The sequence below is a fragment of the Chiloscyllium plagiosum genome, chromosome 15, assembly GCF_004010195.1.
Source record: "Chiloscyllium plagiosum isolate BGI_BamShark_2017 chromosome 15, ASM401019v2, whole genome shotgun sequence".
NCBI classification, from domain to species: domain Eukaryota; kingdom Metazoa; phylum Chordata; class Chondrichthyes; order Orectolobiformes; family Hemiscylliidae; genus Chiloscyllium; species Chiloscyllium plagiosum.
In genome coordinates, this window is record NC_057724.1 from 33,270,290 (window position 1) to 33,288,775 (window position 18,486).

General features: G+C 43.6%; 1 protein-coding gene across 6 annotated transcripts in view; it reads left to right on the plus strand.

The window, feature by feature from the left end:
- LOC122557209 (exocyst complex component 1-like) overlaps positions 1-18,486 on the plus strand; it is a 106,488-nt gene that overhangs the window by 12,858 nt on the left and 75,144 nt on the right. For 5 of the 6 annotated variants that reach the window (XM_043704653.1, XM_043704650.1, XM_043704648.1 and 2 more), the window contains exons 2-3: positions 2,239-2,369; positions 4,841-5,000. In XM_043704653.1, the coding sequence (XP_043560588.1) occupies positions 2,239-2,369; positions 4,841-5,000 (291 nt within the window). Of the gene's footprint in view, positions 1-2,238; positions 2,370-4,840; positions 5,001-18,486 lie in introns of those variants that run through there. The other variant, XM_043704654.1, reaches the window with a different exon arrangement.

An 18,486-nucleotide genomic window follows, 5' to 3' on the forward strand; every position in this document is an offset into this window, starting at 1 on the left:
GGAACCCTCCAACCACAAGGGATGAACTCAGATTTCTCCAGTTTCCTCATTTCCCCTCCCCCCACCTTGTCTCAGTCCCAACCCTCGAACTCAGCACCACCTTCCTAACCTGCAATCTTCTTCCTGACCTTTCTGCCCCCACCTCCACTCTGGCCTATCGCCCTCACCTTAACCTCCTTCCACCTATCACATTTCTAACGCCCCTCCCTCAAGTCCCTCCTCCCTACTTTTTATCTTAGCCTGCTTGGCACACTCTCCTCATTCCTGAAGAAGGGCTCATGCCCGAAATGTCGATTCACCTGCTACTTCGATGCTGCCTGACCTGCTGCGCTTTTCCAGCAACACATTTTCAGCTCTGATCTCCAGCATCTGCAGTCCTCACTTTCTCCTAGATATGAATGCACAACGGTAGATTAATTCTTGCCTGTCGTTTGGATTTATTTATTTTTTAAATACAACTTTTTAAAAACACTTAAATATAATGAAAAAAATTAACTTTGTGAGATCCTGATTTATGTATGATTGCCATGTATAAGCAATATTCAGTATAAATGTATTGTGAATTGTGTTACTTTGAAGTTTACTCCTGAAGATAGTTCTCAGCTTTACTTCTCAGTTGCTAATCTGTCATGAACTCCAAAGTGGTGCGACACTGTAAAAGAATGTAACTGCAAATCCATATCCTCGCTGTGGTATTTTAATCTTTATCTGTGTACACCATTTAACTTTCTCATGTTAGTTTGTTCCAATTTGATTATCATAAGTGTAATTTATAGTGGAAAACACATTTATCACTCATCCTGGCAGATTCTATCTAAAATACATGATCGTTTTCATCTACTTTTTTCCTTGGAACTTGTATCTTACTCTTCTCTGAGGATTGTACAACTTTGGAGCACTCCTGCTATGAAGCTAGTGGAAGCGGGGTAATTGAATAATTTTAAGGCAAAGCCAGACAAATTCTTACTAGGCAAGGTAGTCAACGGTTATTGGGAGGAGATAGGAATGTGGAATTCAAAAGAGAAACAGCTTTGCCTCCAGCCTAGCTGATCTAAGACATAGCATTTTATTTTTTGGGAATATTTCTTATCTGGTAGCTAGCCAAATTGACAGTCTGACTTATAGGTATGTAGGAAAATAGTGGTAGAATAGTGCAGCTAGAGATTTGGTGTAAGTCCACAGCATCAGAAGACAGGAATGGTTGCAGTGTGGTTAGCAAGCTGATGGGAGGGAGATGTTCGACACACACAACTGATGGGAGAGGAGAAATGTAAATATTGATTGAAAGAAGCAATAGGCTTCTCTACCCACAAGGATTGCTTGTTTAAAAAAACAGCACTAAGCTCAGAATCAGTAGCTGTCCCCTCCCTATTACTGAACTCGCCACCCATAGGAAACCTACAAAGCAGTAGCAGATTTTAACGCAATTCCTTGCATGTGGATGCCTGCAGAACACTCTGAACTGGATTTTAGAAAGCTGGATGACAAAAGAGAGACAGACCTGCCTGCAATTTTGCAATGTTCCAATTGTTGGCATGTTTCTACCTCCAAGATATTTCTTTGAAAGCTTTATAAAAAGTTCTGAGTTTTTCTTCCCTTCCTGGAATTAGATATTGCAACTCCTTCATGATGGATGGCCCCTTGTTGATTCAATAGCTTCAAAGGCAGCTTCCCCACTCTCAATTGTTCAGCAAGTATTACCTCTGGCCATTAATTTGTCCTATTAAATGACATGATGTGCTTGTCATGTCATTACCCTGTGGAGTCAGGTTCCCAAGCCTCACTTGAAAAATCCAACCCATACTGACTCGTAGTTTTAAATATAAATGTGCTGATGTGTTGGGTTGCAATTGACAAGTTTACCTGATTTTTTCCTGATTTTTTTGTCTATTGGGGATTAATTATGACCAAGCTCCAATCTACTGAAAGTGAAGTGTTTGCACTGAATGGATGGTTTTTCAATCATTGACATGAATGAGCAGAAAACCTAACCCAGTATTCCGATATCAATCTACTTATTCAGCTGATCAAATAATCTACTTATACATTTCGTAATGTGAGAAAATGTAAATTTGAACTGACCCACTCACTTTTCACCCTTTGCTTTTATCTTTGACATGGTTTCTGTTCAAATTAAATTTGAACGGGCTGAAGCCAATCAAACACAACTGAATTTGTTTCTTTCTAGAGGCAAGATAATTCACAAATTAATGCTTCTGCATTTATTTCCTCATGCAGTGTCAACTGATCGTCCATATCAAGCTTCCCTAGTGAAATTTAAAAAAGCTGATAAAGGTGATGTGTACAAACAAGTGGCTTGGTGGTCATTCGAGGATCTGATACTTGTTGATGGAAAGGATGCAGACAAGGTAGAAGGAGAAATTATTTTGTTGTTTAGTGGCTCATTATCATAAATCAGCATAGAATGCAATAACTAAATATAAAGAGGTATTACGTTTTGTGGTTTTCAATAAGTTTTTTTGTGTTACCACGAATGTTTACATCCTATACATGCTCACTGTTACCTCACTCCACTTGATGTTATTGATGTTGAGCTTTGACAATAACCAATGGTAGTTATTTGACTGAAGGTTCTGAATTCTGAGGCTAATTCTGGCCTAGCCATACTTTCTCAATTGCACTGTCATAGGGACAATTACATAGACAGAATTATCTTGAACCAGTGGGATTCCTTCTGCCCTTTTAAGAAAATTGAGGTCAAAACATGCATGTGGCTCAAAAATAAGGTATATTGATTGTGGACCACATGCACATTTTCCCATCTTGTACGGTGTTAGTGTCACTTGTAGCGTACCTTTAATCTTATGAGTTAATCCACTGGACTGTGCAGTTTCAGCTTTGAAGGCTGTAACTTCAGTTTCCTCACCCATGGTACCAGACCAGAAGGATCGTGACAGTTGTTATTATATCAAGCTTAAAATTGACAGCATGTCCACTAATATGAATAAGCTCTGCGAAAGTTGAGTCAATTGAATCATAACCTTTGTGCAAAACAATAATTTCTCCTACGAATGTTGCTGGTATCTTTTCTAATGCAAAAATCTTGTTTAATGTTGATACCTTTTCTCATGGTGGGTGGTGTATTGTATGAACTTCTCTACATGTCTCATGACCAATAATGCAGCTGTTCTGAAACTGCATTTTAATATTGCACATCTTCTGGAAGTGATCTAGCAGTTTATACATATACCATTCTTTTGCCTTGGCTGGTCATTGTCAATACCAGTGAAGCTTAATGTCCCAGATTGCTGGCACTGACTCTGAGCATCTGTTATTTGGCTTATTCTCCATGTTGGCTTCTCATGTGCCATTTCAGAATATACTTAACTTGTAAAGTGAATAGGTTCTGTTCCTGTCCTGTTCTCCTCTCAGGATCTGTCTGACACTCTTTTTGGTTTCTGCCTTCAACACAACTTGAATAGCTTTCTTAAAACTTATATCTTCTCTGGACCATAAGAAATCTTAACAAAATTTCATCAAGAATTCCAGTAGTAATGCTATCTGTCATTAATGCTGATTTAAAATCTTTCTAGTTAGAATTTTCCCTGCATTTGTAGTGGTCAATAATGAAATGCTCAACCGATTCCTCAGAACAAGAGTCTTTGGGCCATCATCAATGTATTTGAGCTATCTTTAGTTTTCTAGCAATTAACAATGTCATTCATATGAACAACCGAAATAAGAGGAACAATTGTACATATTGCTGCAGTAATGGCTATCAGATCATATTTATTGATGTCTATTTATTTACTTTATGTATTCCAAGTGTATTCAGATAGAGAGTCTTTAATTTTGTCTTTTTTATAAATCATTGTAACATCTGGCCTTGATTGTTCATATTTTTCCTGCCATCCTGCCATTCTCTGATCTTTATTTCCTTGTTAATGTTTATTTCATCCATCCTCTCATCCAGTAGGTGGCCATACTTTACTGTAGCTATTCTGTTCCTACAGAAAAGAGAATGCAACTACTTTTTACAGTTTATAGTAAATCTGTTTTATTCATCTTTATTATTTCTTTCGTCATCGAGTTTCAAAGGTGTTCTGAATCTTCTTGCCTATCAGTATCACTTCACTGCATCGTATGCCCTTTTTTTTGTCAGTTTCAAATCATAGTTAACTTACTTAGACATCCATGGATGGTTCATCCTTCTCGTAGGATCTTTGTTTCTCACAACAAAATATCTGTAGTAATTAGGAAATAATTTCTTAAATATCTGCCACTATGTATTTACTGTTTTACCTTCAAATCTATTTTTCCAGTTAATTTAACCAATATTATCTTAGTTGAAAACATTGAGGTCAAATCTAAGTTTCTCGCCCTCAAAATGAAAGAAAATTACTTTGTTATGATCATTCCTCCTGAGAGAGTTCTTCATCATGAGATCATTAATGAATTATTAAAAGTTACCAGATATAAAATAGCCTGCAGCCTGGCTGGTTTCACAAGATGCTGGCCAAGAAACTGAAGAAGCAAGTTGGACACTATATTGTAGTGATTGAAACATGGGGTGAGGGAATTAAATCATGCAGATGTTGAATTAATCATTTTAGCTCGAGTAGGATGGGGTGCAACAGAAAACAGCAGTCAGTGGTGATCCAGTATCATAGCATGCGATGAATGGGACACAGTAATAGTTGTTCAGAATCTTCTTTGGCAAGTACTAGGATGGGACCGTAAATCTGATGGTGCATATGAACTGCCAAGAAAACACTAGTAGTGCATTTTCATTGTGATTGAAAATTGTTGTCAGTTGAATATTTTGAGCAGTGTAACTGTTTCATTTCCCTCACTGTTAATGTTGCATTTTCTTTTAAAGGATAATCCTGAATTTGATTTGCAATTTGATAAAGTATACAAGTGGATTGCCAGTAATTCTGGAGAGAAAAATAATTTCATGTCGTGTCTCTTCAAACTCAACCATCGTTATCTACACAACAGGATTAAGTTTGTAAACATCAATTCGCACATATTGGAAGGTAAAAATCCATGTGTGTAGCTGTCTTTTCTAAGTTTACATTTGTTACAAAAACTTAAAATACATCTTAAACACAGGTTAAAATTTACAGTCTACCTATGAGGAATAAAATCAGACATATAAGTTCCTACCAAATTTTACAAGATTTGATATCATGGAGGTATTATCTCTGATGTTAATGTAGATAAACAAATAGCAGAGAGAAAATTGTCAGATGTTATATGAGGAATCTAGAGGTGTGTTTAGCATGTCCATCAGTGACTTTTTTTTAACGTTAGCCAAATCATTTTACTTGTGTGAGAGTTTTCTGACCAAAATACAGTAATGAGAATCTGTTTATCACAATCTTGACATCATTATTTAAATAACCAAGCCAAATGTGCAATTTGAAGAATTCGGAGTTGACAAGGGGGAGCAAGTTCTAGAATGAATTCTAAATGTTCAAAGATTGCATCCCAATTCATTGACACCTCCCATTTTGTGGTAGTACAGTCTGAGAATAACTGGACAAGCACTCTATTCCCAGTAGTAAGAGGAGAAAACTTGTGGTAGAAATGAAGAAGGTATGGTTGGGGTTTCCCAAACGTTCAACAGCAGGACCATAGTTTCACTATGTTCACTGTTGGGCACGAAATGAGTTAATAACCTAACCTGGTCAGGAAAGGTGAGTACAGTTGTGTTTTCACCTATATTCTGCTATATACATCATCCAACCCTCTCATTCTGAATCATCAAGCCTACTCCATCATGTTATTCCTCACATCCACCTGTCTTGCATGCACCTTGATCTGTCTCTTTCAATATACTTCCTCACATCATCCATTAATCATTGAGCAGTGCCATTCACTCTCACCCTTATGCAACCTTATGTCTATCCTGATAGTAATCCTCATCAAGAACTTCTGGCTCAACCATTTCCAAACCATTGTTGAGAGCATTTAATTAAAAGGAGAATCATTGAGTCTTTTTATTGATGGATGTTCCAAACAGACAGACCATATTTTCAGTGAGATTGAAGGTGAATTCTTTGAGAGTGAAGGTGTTGTCAGCATGATATTAAGAAAGGAAAAGTCCATGTTACATGAATCACAAGATTTACACAACTTTCTTTGGGGTAATGATGATTGGCATTGCTTCACCACTGACGGTGAAATCCTGTCATTATTATTTGGCACTACATTCTCATCTCATCCATTCTTGTCGGATGTATAGAAAGTCAACTTTTAATCTAAATATTTAGAAGAAGTCATCAGTTGATAGGGACATGTTCAAAGAGTTTATTGGTTGTTTGCAGGATTGCTTTTTCTCAGTGGTATTGGGAATGGAAAGTGTGACTGTACCTCTGCTTGTGACATCGACCCACTAATTACCTCAATGAACCTTACATTAACAAAGGTATCCCAGACAAAAATGTGAACAGCGAGGGGTGCATTATTTTAATTGCCTTCTTGTTCCTCATTTTCCTCCTAGTCACATTTCAAACTTCCAGACAAAAAAATTTATGCATTTGAATTTGTTCCTTCTGCAGATCCAAAAGCGATACAATACTATATAGAATACTACATGCCATGACCATTCTGTGGCCTCTGGCTGGCTCTTACAGAAAGACACCTCCAAATTTGTCTGGCATCTGACACGCATCTTTGGCACTCACATCTTAGCATTCATTATGTTAGTAATGTGCTACATTAATCAAGTTTTTCATGATATAATCATGATATAATCAGCCAAGTTTGAAGTGAATATCACTTGTGTCCTAACAACTATTCTATAAGTGAGTTTGTAGGTTCAAAGGCATTGTGGAGCATGAACTAATGCTGAAAGAAAACATCACAACAGTCTTCAAGAAATCAGATGACTGGGCATTCTCACAAAATTGAGATTCATTACTTTCCTACCATTTCAAAAAATACCATTTTGTGAAGCACAAACAGGTTAAGTAAAATAATACTTGCATTCACTTACAGCTACTAACATGTTTATTTGCAGAGGTAGTGACTGGACACCAAGGACTGACAACTTAGTTCTAAAGTCTTAAAAGCTGCTACCTTGTAACTTCTGCAACATATGTCCTGGATAATCCAGTGTCCTGATCCTGACACTGACTGAATTACAGGTCAGGAACCCAGCAGTGGTTATTGTGTGCCTTGGAGGAGGGTTTTGAGGAAGTAACCTCACACTTCTCTGAATTGAATACCATGAATCCAGTTGGTCACAGGAAGGAGGGGCCAGTCAAAGGGATGGAAGGGAAGAGGCAGGTCTGGAAAGGGAGTTAGGGGATAGGTGGAAAGGTTATTTGAAACTGGAGAACTCAATGTTGAGTCCTCCGAGCTGTAGGCTGCCCAGGTGGAAAATGAGGTCTTGTTCTGCCAGTTTGCAGTCTGATTCACAGTGGCAATGGAGGAGACCGAGGATAGACTGTCAGAGAGGGAATGGGAAGGGCCATTGAAACGGGCTGCGACCGGGAGATCAGGCTTGCCCTTATTGGCCCAACTGAAATGGTCGGCCAATAGGAAGAGAGGTAGGTGAACCTCTGTCTCACAGGGAAGGACAGTTTAGGGCCCTGGATGGAGGTGAGAGGGGCAGTGTGCCGGCAGGTTTTGCATGCTTTGTGATTGCTGGAGAGGGTAGTGGGGGGGATGGTGTGGGGCGGGGTTCGCGTGGGGAGTGAGGAGAGCAAGATGTTCTTGGTGGTTGGATCCAGTTGGACCTGGCAGAATTTTTGTGGATGATAGATTAGATGTGTAGACTAGTGGGGTGGAAAGTGAGGACAAGTAAAGGGGGGTAGTCCCTGTCTTCATTATGTTTGGATGGGGCGCAGTTCAGAGCAATGGAGAGAGGAATGGAGGAGGTGCGAAGGAGGGCTGTCTGGATGACAGAGAGGGAGAGCACATTGTTTAAAATAGGTAGACATCTGGAATGCTTGGGAGTGGAATGTTTCTTCATCAAAGCAAATGCAATGGAGACAGAGGAATTGGAAAAACCGGATGGAGTTTTTGCAGGAAATGGAGTGGGGGAGGAGATGTAGTCCACATAGTAATAGGAGTCTGTGGGTTTGTAGTAAATGTAAGTCCATAAGCTGTCGCCAGAGTTGGAAATGGAGAGGTCAAAGAAGGGGAGGGAGATGTCCGAGATTAGTGAATTAAAGGGCAGGGTAGAAATTGTTGGCAAAGTCTATGACCTGCTTCAGTTCAACCCGGGTGCAAGATGCAGCACCGATGCATTCATCTGTAAAGTACAGATTTGAGATGGCCCAGGGAATCCCTTATGGACTCAGACCTGTAAGCCTCTCTCGGTTCGTCCCAGAGATCGTACTCTTTGGAAGTCTGGAATAAAAAACTTCATATAGACAGATTAGTTTAATTTTAGTCATCCCCTTTATTTACCAGTAGCATCACTGTTACAGCATAACACCGATACCTACAAGCGAAACTAACTACGTTCTAATAACATAGGAGAGTAGGGTACCAGCTCTTTAAGTGCCCCAGCAGGCTACTCTGATGTACTGATACAAAGTGGCTTCCTTTATACAAAAATTTACAAAACAATTGCATGCTCTTAATTAGACAGATAACAGTGACAGACAATAATTTGTAAGGAAGAAAAGTTAATTGACAGGTCTGTGTACGCTTGACTAATCACTCCTACAGGCCCTAAGCCATTCACCAGGTGGGAAAAACATACCCAGCCTAGTTAGGCACCTGCTAGCGAGATAAACTCCCATCATAAAGAGTTACCAGTCTGAGCTAATTGGAGAGTGCATAAGATAATCTTGCACAGCTCATATCAGATACAATTTTTTAAATTTCAAAAATATACTTTATTCATAAAAATATTTTGATGATCTGTACAATTGGTGGTGCCATTCATAGGCGCACCTTGCATTCCTTTACATACAGAGATCGGAATTAATCATTCGTATATACAGGTCTGTACGTTTAACATCCATATATTTAGCTGAGGCGTCAGCGGAGCCCACTTACTGCATGGGCCCCCTGTTCTTCGTTGGCAGGCAGACATTACGAGGTGGTCTTTCCCCACCACACCTTGGCGACAGCTGCCCCAAACTTCAGCGCATCCCTCAACACGTAGAGCTGGACCTTGGAATGTGCCTGTCCGCAACACTCAGTCGGGGTCAGCTCCTTCAGCTGGAAGATCAACAGGTTTCGGACAGACCAACGAGCGTCTTTCACCGAGTTGATGATCCTCCAGGTTCAGTTGATGATCATCTCGATGTGTGTCCCATGGAACAGACTGTTGAGCACGGAGTCCCACGTCACGGAGCTGCTCAGGACAAACCTTGACAAACACCACTGTATTCGTCTCCAGCCTTCCTTTGCATAGCCACATTCCAGAAGGAGGTGTGTGGCAGTCTCATCTCCTCCGCAGCCACTTTGAGGGCAGCGTGCGGTGCGACAGAGAGGCCGGGTGTACATAAAGGATCTCACAGGCAGAGCCCTTCTCACCACCAGCCAAGCCATGTCTTGGTGCTTGTTGGAAAGATCTGGCGATGAGGCAGTCTGCCAAATGACTTTGACAGTCTGCCCAGGGAACCACTCGACAGGATCCGCTCTCTCCTTTTCCCAAAGGGTCTCAAGGACACTACGTGCTGACCACTTCCTGATGGACTTGTGGTCAAATGTTTTTTCTTCATAAATTTCTCCATGAAGGACAGGTAATACAGAACGGTCCAACTACTTGGAGCGTTCTGTGGCAGCGAGGCCAGACCCATCCTTCGCAACACCAGGGAAAGGTAGAACCTCGGTACGCAGTGACACTTGGTGTTTGCGTACCGGGCATCCACGCACAGCTTTATGCAGCCACACACAAAGGTGGCCATCAGGGTGAGGGTGGCATTGGGTGTGTTTTCTCCCCTATTGCCCAGATCTTTATACATAGAGTCCCTTTGTACCCGGTCCATCTTTGATCTCCATATAAAATGGAAGATGGTCTGGGTGACAGCGACAGCACAGGTTCTGGGAATAGGCCAGATCTGTGCCACATAAAACAACACTGATGACCAGATTTTTTTCCCGTGATGGAGAGCGACCGTTGCTTCCATCTGCCCAGTTTCTGCCTCACTTTCCTGATATGCTCCCCCCAAGACTTGGTGCACGCCCCAACCCCTCCGAACCAAATACCCAGCACCTTCAGGTGGTCAGTCCTGACGGTGAAGGGGATGAAGGATTGATCGGCCCAGTTCCCAAAGAGCATGACCTCGCACTTGCCTCGGTTGACCTTGGCCCCCCGAGGCCCGTTAGAACTGGTCACATATGCACATGAGTCTGCGCACGGACAGCGGATCCGAGCAGAAAACGGCGACGTCATCCATGTACAGGGAGGCCTTAACCTGCAGGCCCCGCTGCCAGGAATAGTCACCTCTCTCAGGCTCGCATCCTTCCTGGTGGACTTGGCAAATGGCTCTATGCAACACATAAACAAGGTAGGAGAGAGAGGACAGCCCTGCCTGACTCCAGATCTGACTGGGAAGCTATCTGATTCCCACCCATTGATTGAGACTGCACTGACAATATTGATGTCGAGCAGGCTGATCCAATTGCAGATTCCCTCCCCAAAACCCATTTTGGAGACATCTCTCATATATGTATGTGATATCCTGTCAAAGGCTTTCTCCTGGTCCAGGCTGATGAGGCAGGCGTCCAGCCCCCTGTCCTGCATGTAGGTGATCGTATCCCTGAGGAGTGCGAGACTCTCAGCAATCTTCCTGCCCGGTACAGCACAGGTTTGGTCAGGGTGGATCACCGATCCCAGAGCAGACCTGACCTGGTTGGCGATGACCTTTGCCAAGATTTTGTAATCTGCATTTAATAGTGAGTTTGGCCTCCAGTTTCTGATTTCATCCCTCTCCTCCTTCCGCTTGTAGATGAGGGTGATGATGCCATTCCTCATGGATTCACTCATGGTACCTGTCCGAAGCATACTGACACACACCTCCAGCAGGTCCTGGCCAATCACGTCCCACAGAGCAGAATAGAGCTCGACTGGTAAGCCATTGCTTCCGGGAGTTTTATTATTTTCGAAGGACTCGAGGGCCTTAGTCAGCTCGTCCAGAGATAGCAGCTGGTCCAGCCTCTCCCATGTTCTGTCGTCTAAGACCCCCATATTAGAGGACAGGAATGACTGGGAGGCCGCGCTGTCCATTGGCTTCGAGTCATAATAACTGGCATAGAAGGATTTGCTGATCCTCATGACGCCAGCCTGAGATGATGTTATCAAGCCATCTTCTTCTTTCAGGCTGCTGAGCACGGAGCTCTCTTTGTGCACCTTCTGGAAGAAGAAACATGAGCACGTCTCGTCCTGCTCCACGGAGCAGACCCTGGACCGGAAGATTATCTTGGAGGCCTCAGAGGCAAAGAGCGAGGCTTGCTGGCCCTTCACCTCCTGGAGGTCCTCTGTGACATCGACCCCCATCGTCGACAGCAGGAGCAGGTTCTGCATACTTTCCTGGAGTTGGGACAGTTTTCCCCGCCTCTCTCTCGCCTCCTGAACACCTTTGAGAATGAAGAACCTCTTGATGTTCCCTTTTCCTGTTTCCCATCAGTCCCCTGGGTAATCCCTCTTGAGCTCCTCAATGTTTCCCGGTGTCAACAGCTTGGTGTTCTGCTTCCATGTTCCATTGCCAGACCGCTGCTCGTCCTGTAGGTGACAGTCAGCCAGCAGGAGGCAGTGGTCAGAGAAGAACACCGGCTTGACGTTCGTGGATCTGACCGTGAATGTTCGGGATACAAACAGGTAATCTATCCTTGAGAGTATAGACCCGTCTGCCTGTGACCAGGGGTATCTATGCTACGCTCCATCTGCAGGGGTGCTGAAGACGTCGTGCAGCTGGGCATCTTTGACCGTGTCCATCAGGACTCTGGATGTGGTGTCCAGTTTACTGTCATCCCCCCGCTGGATCGTACATCTGCATCAATGATAGTGTTGAAGTCTCCGGCCAGAATGACCGGCCTGGACGTAGCGAGCAACAGTGGAAGCTGCTGCAGCATGGCCAACCGTTCACTCTTACCCACTGGGGCAGACACATTAATCAGTCTCAGGGGAGGGTTTCTATACATGACATCAGTGACGAGTAGGTGCCCGCCCACCATCTCCTTAACCTCTGAGATGGTGAAGTTGCCTCCTCGCAAGGGGATACCTAGACCGGAGGCACGGCTATTGTTGCCCCCCGACCAAACTGACGGCCCATGGGCCCACAAGCTCGACCATCTCCTGTAGCTGCTGATGTGCAGTATCCTAGACTCCTGCAGAAACAAGACATCGGCTTTAACGTTGGCCAGGAAGGCCATTTCCTGTTGGTCCAGCCTCTCTGGGGTAGCTATCTGCATTCCTATGGTGAACACAAACTGCTGGACACTTGCAGGGCTGAGGTAGCTGTCGTACTCCACGCTGCAGGCATTTCCCTGCTCTGCTGTCTTCAGGTCGGGACCAGGGTTCGCACAGTCCCGTTCTCTGTCTGACAGTGGGGCTGTCCGAGGATCGCTGCCTCCAGTTACCTGGAGCTGTGGGGCGATGGTTACCTCCTGGTCTCACCGAGTGGGGGGTGGTCTTTACCCGCTCCCTTAGAGGATTTGTCATTTCTTGTTTGGGGGGTGTGCTACCCTCCTTTTTCCCCGCGGCTTCCTCTGGTGACGATCCTCCTTACACCTGTCCTCACCATCTGAAGAGCTGCCTGTATACACCTCATGCAGGTGTCGTTTTCCCCTTAGCTAGGTACACGTTTTTTTAAATTTCAAAAATATACTTTATTCATAAAATTATTTGGATCTCTATACAATTGGTCATGCCATTCTTGTGCACACATTACATTGCTTTACATAGAGACATCAAAATTTATTTTTCCTATATAGAAGTCTGCACATTTACTATCCAGCTTATACGTCTTTTCTGCTTTACATAGAGACATCAAAATTTATTTTTCCTATATAGAAGTCTGCACATTTACTATCCAGCTTATACGTCTTTTCTTTTATCCCACATTTGGGGACATTGCAGGCATCAGCACACCCGAAGTGCAATGGGATAGCCTCGTCCTGGGAGAATCTTTCTTTATTTCAAAATATACTTTATTCATAGAAATAAATCTTTGGTACCTGTACAATTGGTCATGGTGTTCATATATATACATTGCATGTCTTAACATTACAGAGAACAGATTGAGTTAATCGAATTTAAGTTATCGTATTTACAGTTCTGTCTATTAACCATCCAATCTCTTAGTATTTAGCTGAGGCTTCAGCGGAACCCAACTACTGAGTGGGCCCCCTGTTATACGATAGCAAAGGGACCTTCTTTAATCCCCAGTTTATGGGGTTACCATTGTCCATTTGACTGTCCTGTCTCTGGGGTGGCTATCTGCATCCCCGTGGTGAGCGCGAACTGCTGGACCCTCGCAGGGCTGAGGTAGCTGTCCAGCTCCTCACTGGGGTCATTTACCTGCTCTGGTGTCATTGAGCCGAGGCAAGGGTCTGCACCGTCCAGTTCTGTGTCTGACAGTGGGACTGTCAGAGGATCACGGCTCTCAGTCACCTGTAGCTGTAGCTGTGGGGCAGTGGGTACCCCCTGGTTCTCACTGGGTGGAGGGTGGACTTCGGGGTGTCCATTGTTTCCTGGTTGGGAGGAAATGCCCTCCTCTTCATCTATGGCACTCTGTCTCTTCTTCTGATGATCCTCCTTGCACCCATCTTCACCATCTGAAGAGCTGGCCGTACCTCCCTCATGCAGCTGTCGTTTTCCCCTTTGCTGGGAGGCTTTGGGGGCCTGGCAGGATTTTCTGTCCAGCTTGCACATTTTTTTTTAATTTCAAAAAATATACTTTATTCATAAAATAATTTGATGGTCTGTACAGTTGGACTTGCCATACATACGTAAACATTTACATACAGAGATCAGAATTTATCATTTTTATATACAGCTCTGTACGTTTATCAATCATATGTCCATATATTTAGCTGAAGTGTCAGCAGAGCCCAAATGACTGCGTGGGCCCCCTGTTCTTCTTAGGCAGGCAGATGTTACACGGTGGTCTTTCCCCACCGCGCCTTAGCAGCAGCTGCCCCAAGCTTCAGCGCATCCCTCAACAAGTAGTCCTGGACCTTGGAATGTGCCAGTCTGCAACACTCAGTCGGGGTCAACTCCTTCACCTGGAAGATCAACAGGTTTCGGACCGCCCAGTGAGAGTCCTTCACCGAGTTGATGATCCTCCAGGCACAGTTGATGTTCGTCTCGGTGTGCGTCCCGGGGAACAGACCGTAGAGCACGGAATCTCACGTCACGGCACTGCTTGGGACGAACCTTGACAAACACCACTGCATTCCTCTCCAGACTTCTTCTGCGTAGGCACGTTCCAGAAGGAGGTATGTGACAGTCTCGTCCCCCCAGCAGCCGCTTCGAGGGCAGCGTGCGGTGCGGCTGAGAGTCCGGGCGTGCATAAGGGAGCTCACAGGCAGAGCCCTTCTCACCACCAGCCAAGCCATGTCTTGGTGCTTGTTGGAAAGTTCTGGCGATGAGGCATTCTGCCAAATGGCTTTGACAGTCTGCTCAAGGAACTGTTCGATAGGATCCGCCCTCTCCTTTTCCCAAAGGGTCTCAAGGACACTACGTGCTGACCACTTCCTGATGGACTTGTGGTCAAAGGTGTTTTTCTTCATAAACTTCTCCACGAAGGACAGGTGATATGGAACGGTCCAACTATTCGGAGCATTCCGCGGCAGCGAGGCCAGGCTCTTCCTTCGCAACATCGGGGACAGGTAGAACCTCAGTACGTAGTGACACTTGGTGTTTGCGTACCGGGGATCCACGCACAGCTTGATGCAGCCACACACAAAGGTGGCCATCAGGGTGAGGGTGGCATTGGGTGTATTTTTTCCCCCGTTGCCCAGATCTTTGTACAGCGAGTCCCTTTGGACCCGGTCCATCTTTGACCTCCATATAAATTGGAAGATGGCCCGGGTGACTGCAGCGGCACAGGTTCTGGGAATAGGCCAGACCTGTGCCACATATAACAGCAATGAGTGCCTCACACCTGATGACCAGGTTTTTTCCCAAGATGGAGAGCGACCATAGCTTCCATCTGCCCAGTTTCTGCCTCACTTTGCTGAGCTCCTCCTCCCAAGACTTGGCGCACAGCCCAGCCCCCCCGGACCGAATGCCCAGCACCTTACACTTCTACTGCATCAAACCCACAACATTCCAGCACAACCTTCTTGATGACCACCGTCCGATCAAAGGTGTATGATCCTCCACCTTCTTCACAGTCACTCTGACTGTATTGTGAATGCCCTGATTTGGGCTGCGGGTGGCTGCTGAGGCCATAACTCCGAGGTTGGCTAGTCCCTGAAATGGTGTTAGGCCAAAGCCAGCATGAAAATCCACCAAGAACAGTTCAGCACAACCAAATGATCCTCCAACGTCCAATCCTGATCCAGCGATGATCTCCACGAACTCTGATGACTCAAAGCTCCACCCTTGATCTGGTATCTCCCCTGCCAGGACATATCAGATACAATTGTTTTACAAAATGGCTTCTTAGCAAGGAGAGCAAACCTTTGACCATAAAATGGCTTCCCGACACATTGTGCCAGAATCTTTTCAATGTTAGGCCTAGAATAATTTCTAAACTAGGAGCAGCCTCCTGCTTTTTAAGCACTGAACCATTCTATACCTGAGGCTGAGATGTTACTGTAAGTTTGCATTTAGACTGATTCATTAGTCTTTGAATTAACATGTTTTCTTTTCAGGATTATGATTCAAATTCAAATAAGATATAAGATTTGATTGGTTAGAATTGGCATTGGGGCAGTCTATAAGGTCTGTAGAGTGGTCTGCAAGAACAGCAAGTAAGTTAAAGCTTCATCAATATTACCTTTTACAGAGTTTGTATTTAATAACCGGTAATGGCTACTCAGTATCATCACAAAGTCTCAAAAATTCAATTAATTTCAATCCATAGCAGGTAAGCGCGAAGAGTTAATTTTCCACTAGCTTCAGCAGCCTCAGCACTAAAATGGTCTCTCTCTCTTGTGTCCTTTTGAACTCTCAAGTCAAGGACTTATAACAGCAAAGATGTTTTTCCCTCTGTGTCTGCCTCGCTTGCAAAGAGTAATAAGAATCCATTATAATTGACAGGACCTGGCCGTCAATTACAAGGCTTTTGATAGTACCGAATTTCGTTTCGGGGTCAGAATCAAACACTCATTAGTTTCACAAGGGAACAGCTGTGAATGTTATCACTTGGTGTCCTGTTTACACAGATTCACTGATGTTAAGGCAAATGTTCTTAATTGCCTTAGAGCATCCTGTTACCACTTGGTGAGCACTGATGTTTTTATCTTGTGCATACATTGGGTTCCCCACTTTTTCTGAGCTTTCCTGCCTGTCTATTTTCAAGTGTGCAGCAAATGTGTTCTATAATTCAGCATTACATTTTAGTCTAAATGTTTAAAGACAAGCTTTAAGATTACAGAGTTTCTCACATCGATGTAATGTAATGTGGATGATACAAAACTTGGAGACATTGCAAACTATGAGGATGACAGTGTAAAATGGCAGAAGTGCATTTGGGCAGATAGGTGGCAGACTAAGATTAATAGGGAGAAGTGCAAGATGATACATTTTGGTAGAGAGACCTGGGTGTGTATATAAATATATATAAATAAGTAATTAAGTGTGGCAGGATAGGTAGACAAGCAGGAGGCTGGAAGAACACAGCAAGCCAGGCAGCATCAGGAGGTGGAGAAGTCAACGTTTCGGGTATAACCCTTCTTCAGGATGGGGGGGTGAGTGTAAAGGGGAGCTGCAGATAAATGGGGTGGGGTGGGGTGGGGATAGCGTAGTGAGGTGGGGATAGGTGGAGACAGGTAGAGGGTATGACCTGGTTGGTCGATGGGAGGGTCAATGTTATGTAGAATAAGCAGTTAAGAAAGCATGCAGTTTTCTAAACAGGGGTATAGAATAGAGGAGTGAGGATATTATTCTGAACTTGTGTAAGAGATTAATTAGACCTCTACTGGAAAATTGTTTGTACATGCCACATTTTAGGAAGAATGTGAATGCATTTGTGAGAGTGGCATAAGAAGTGTTCATGAATGGAGGGTTCCAGAGATGAGAACTTCAATTATGAGGATGAATTGAAGAAATTGGGACTGTTTCCCTTGGAGAGGAGAAGGCTAAACGGAACTTTGATAGGTTTTTCTGAAATCAATACTAGGCTGAACAGTGTAAATCAGGAGAAATTGTTCCCTTTCGTAAAAGGGTTGAGAATGAGAGGACAGAGATAATTTGCAGAGGTAATTTACAAAAGAAGCAAGTGTGATGTGAGCAAACACTTTGCACTCGGTGAGTAGTTAGGGTCTTTGCAATGAACCAGACTCTTTAAAAGATCTTAAAGTAAGGGAACCCTTAGGAAGTAGCGACCATAATATGACAGAGTTCAGTCTGGAGTTTGAAAGGGAGAAGGCAAAATCGGATGTAATGGTGTTACAGTTGAATAAAGGTAATTATGAGGGCATGAGAGAGGAACTGACTAAAATAGACTGGAAGCAGAGGCTAACCGGGAAGACAGTAGAGCAAAAATGGCAGGAGTGTGTAGGTATAATTGAGGACACTGTACAGAGGTTCATTCCCAAGAAAAGAAAGATTAACCGGGGAGGGATTAGACAACCTTGGCTGACAAAGGAAGTCAGGAAATGTATTAAAGAAAAAGAGAGATCCTATAAAGTAGCTAAGAACAGTGGGAAATCAGAAGATTGGGAAGGATACAAAAGCAAACAGAGGATAACAAAGAGTGTAATAAGAAAGGAGAGGATCAAATATGAAGGAAGGCTAGCCAGTAATATTAGAAATAATAGTAAAAGTTTCTTTCAGTACATAAGAAACAAACGACAGGCAAAAGTAGACATTGGGCCACTTCAAACTGATGCAGGAAGCCTAGTGATGGGAGATAAGGAAATAGCAGGAGAACTTAACAAGTACTTTGCGTCAGTATTCACAGTGGAAGACATGAGTAATATCCCAAAAATTAAAGGGTGTCACGGGGCTGAGTTGAGTATGGTTGCCATTACGAAAGAGACAGTGCTAGAAAAGTTAAAAAGTCTTAAAATTGATAAATCTCCTGGCCCCGATGGGATACACCCTAGAGTTCTGAGAGAGGTGGCTGAGGAAATAGCAGAGGCATTGGTTGAGATCTTTCAAGAGTCACTGGAGTCAGGAAAGGTCCCAGATGATTGGAAGATGGCTGTTGTAACCCCCCTGTTCAAGAAAGGATCAAGGCAAAAGATGGAAAATTATAGGCCAATCAGCTTAACCTCGGTTGTTGGTAAAATTCTAGAATCCATCATTAAGGATGAGGTTTCGAAATTCTTGGAAGAGCAGAGTCTGATTAGAACAAGTCAACATGGATTTAGTAAAGGGAGGTCATGCCTGACAAACCTGTTAGAATTTTTTGAAGAGGTAACAAGTAGGGTAGATCA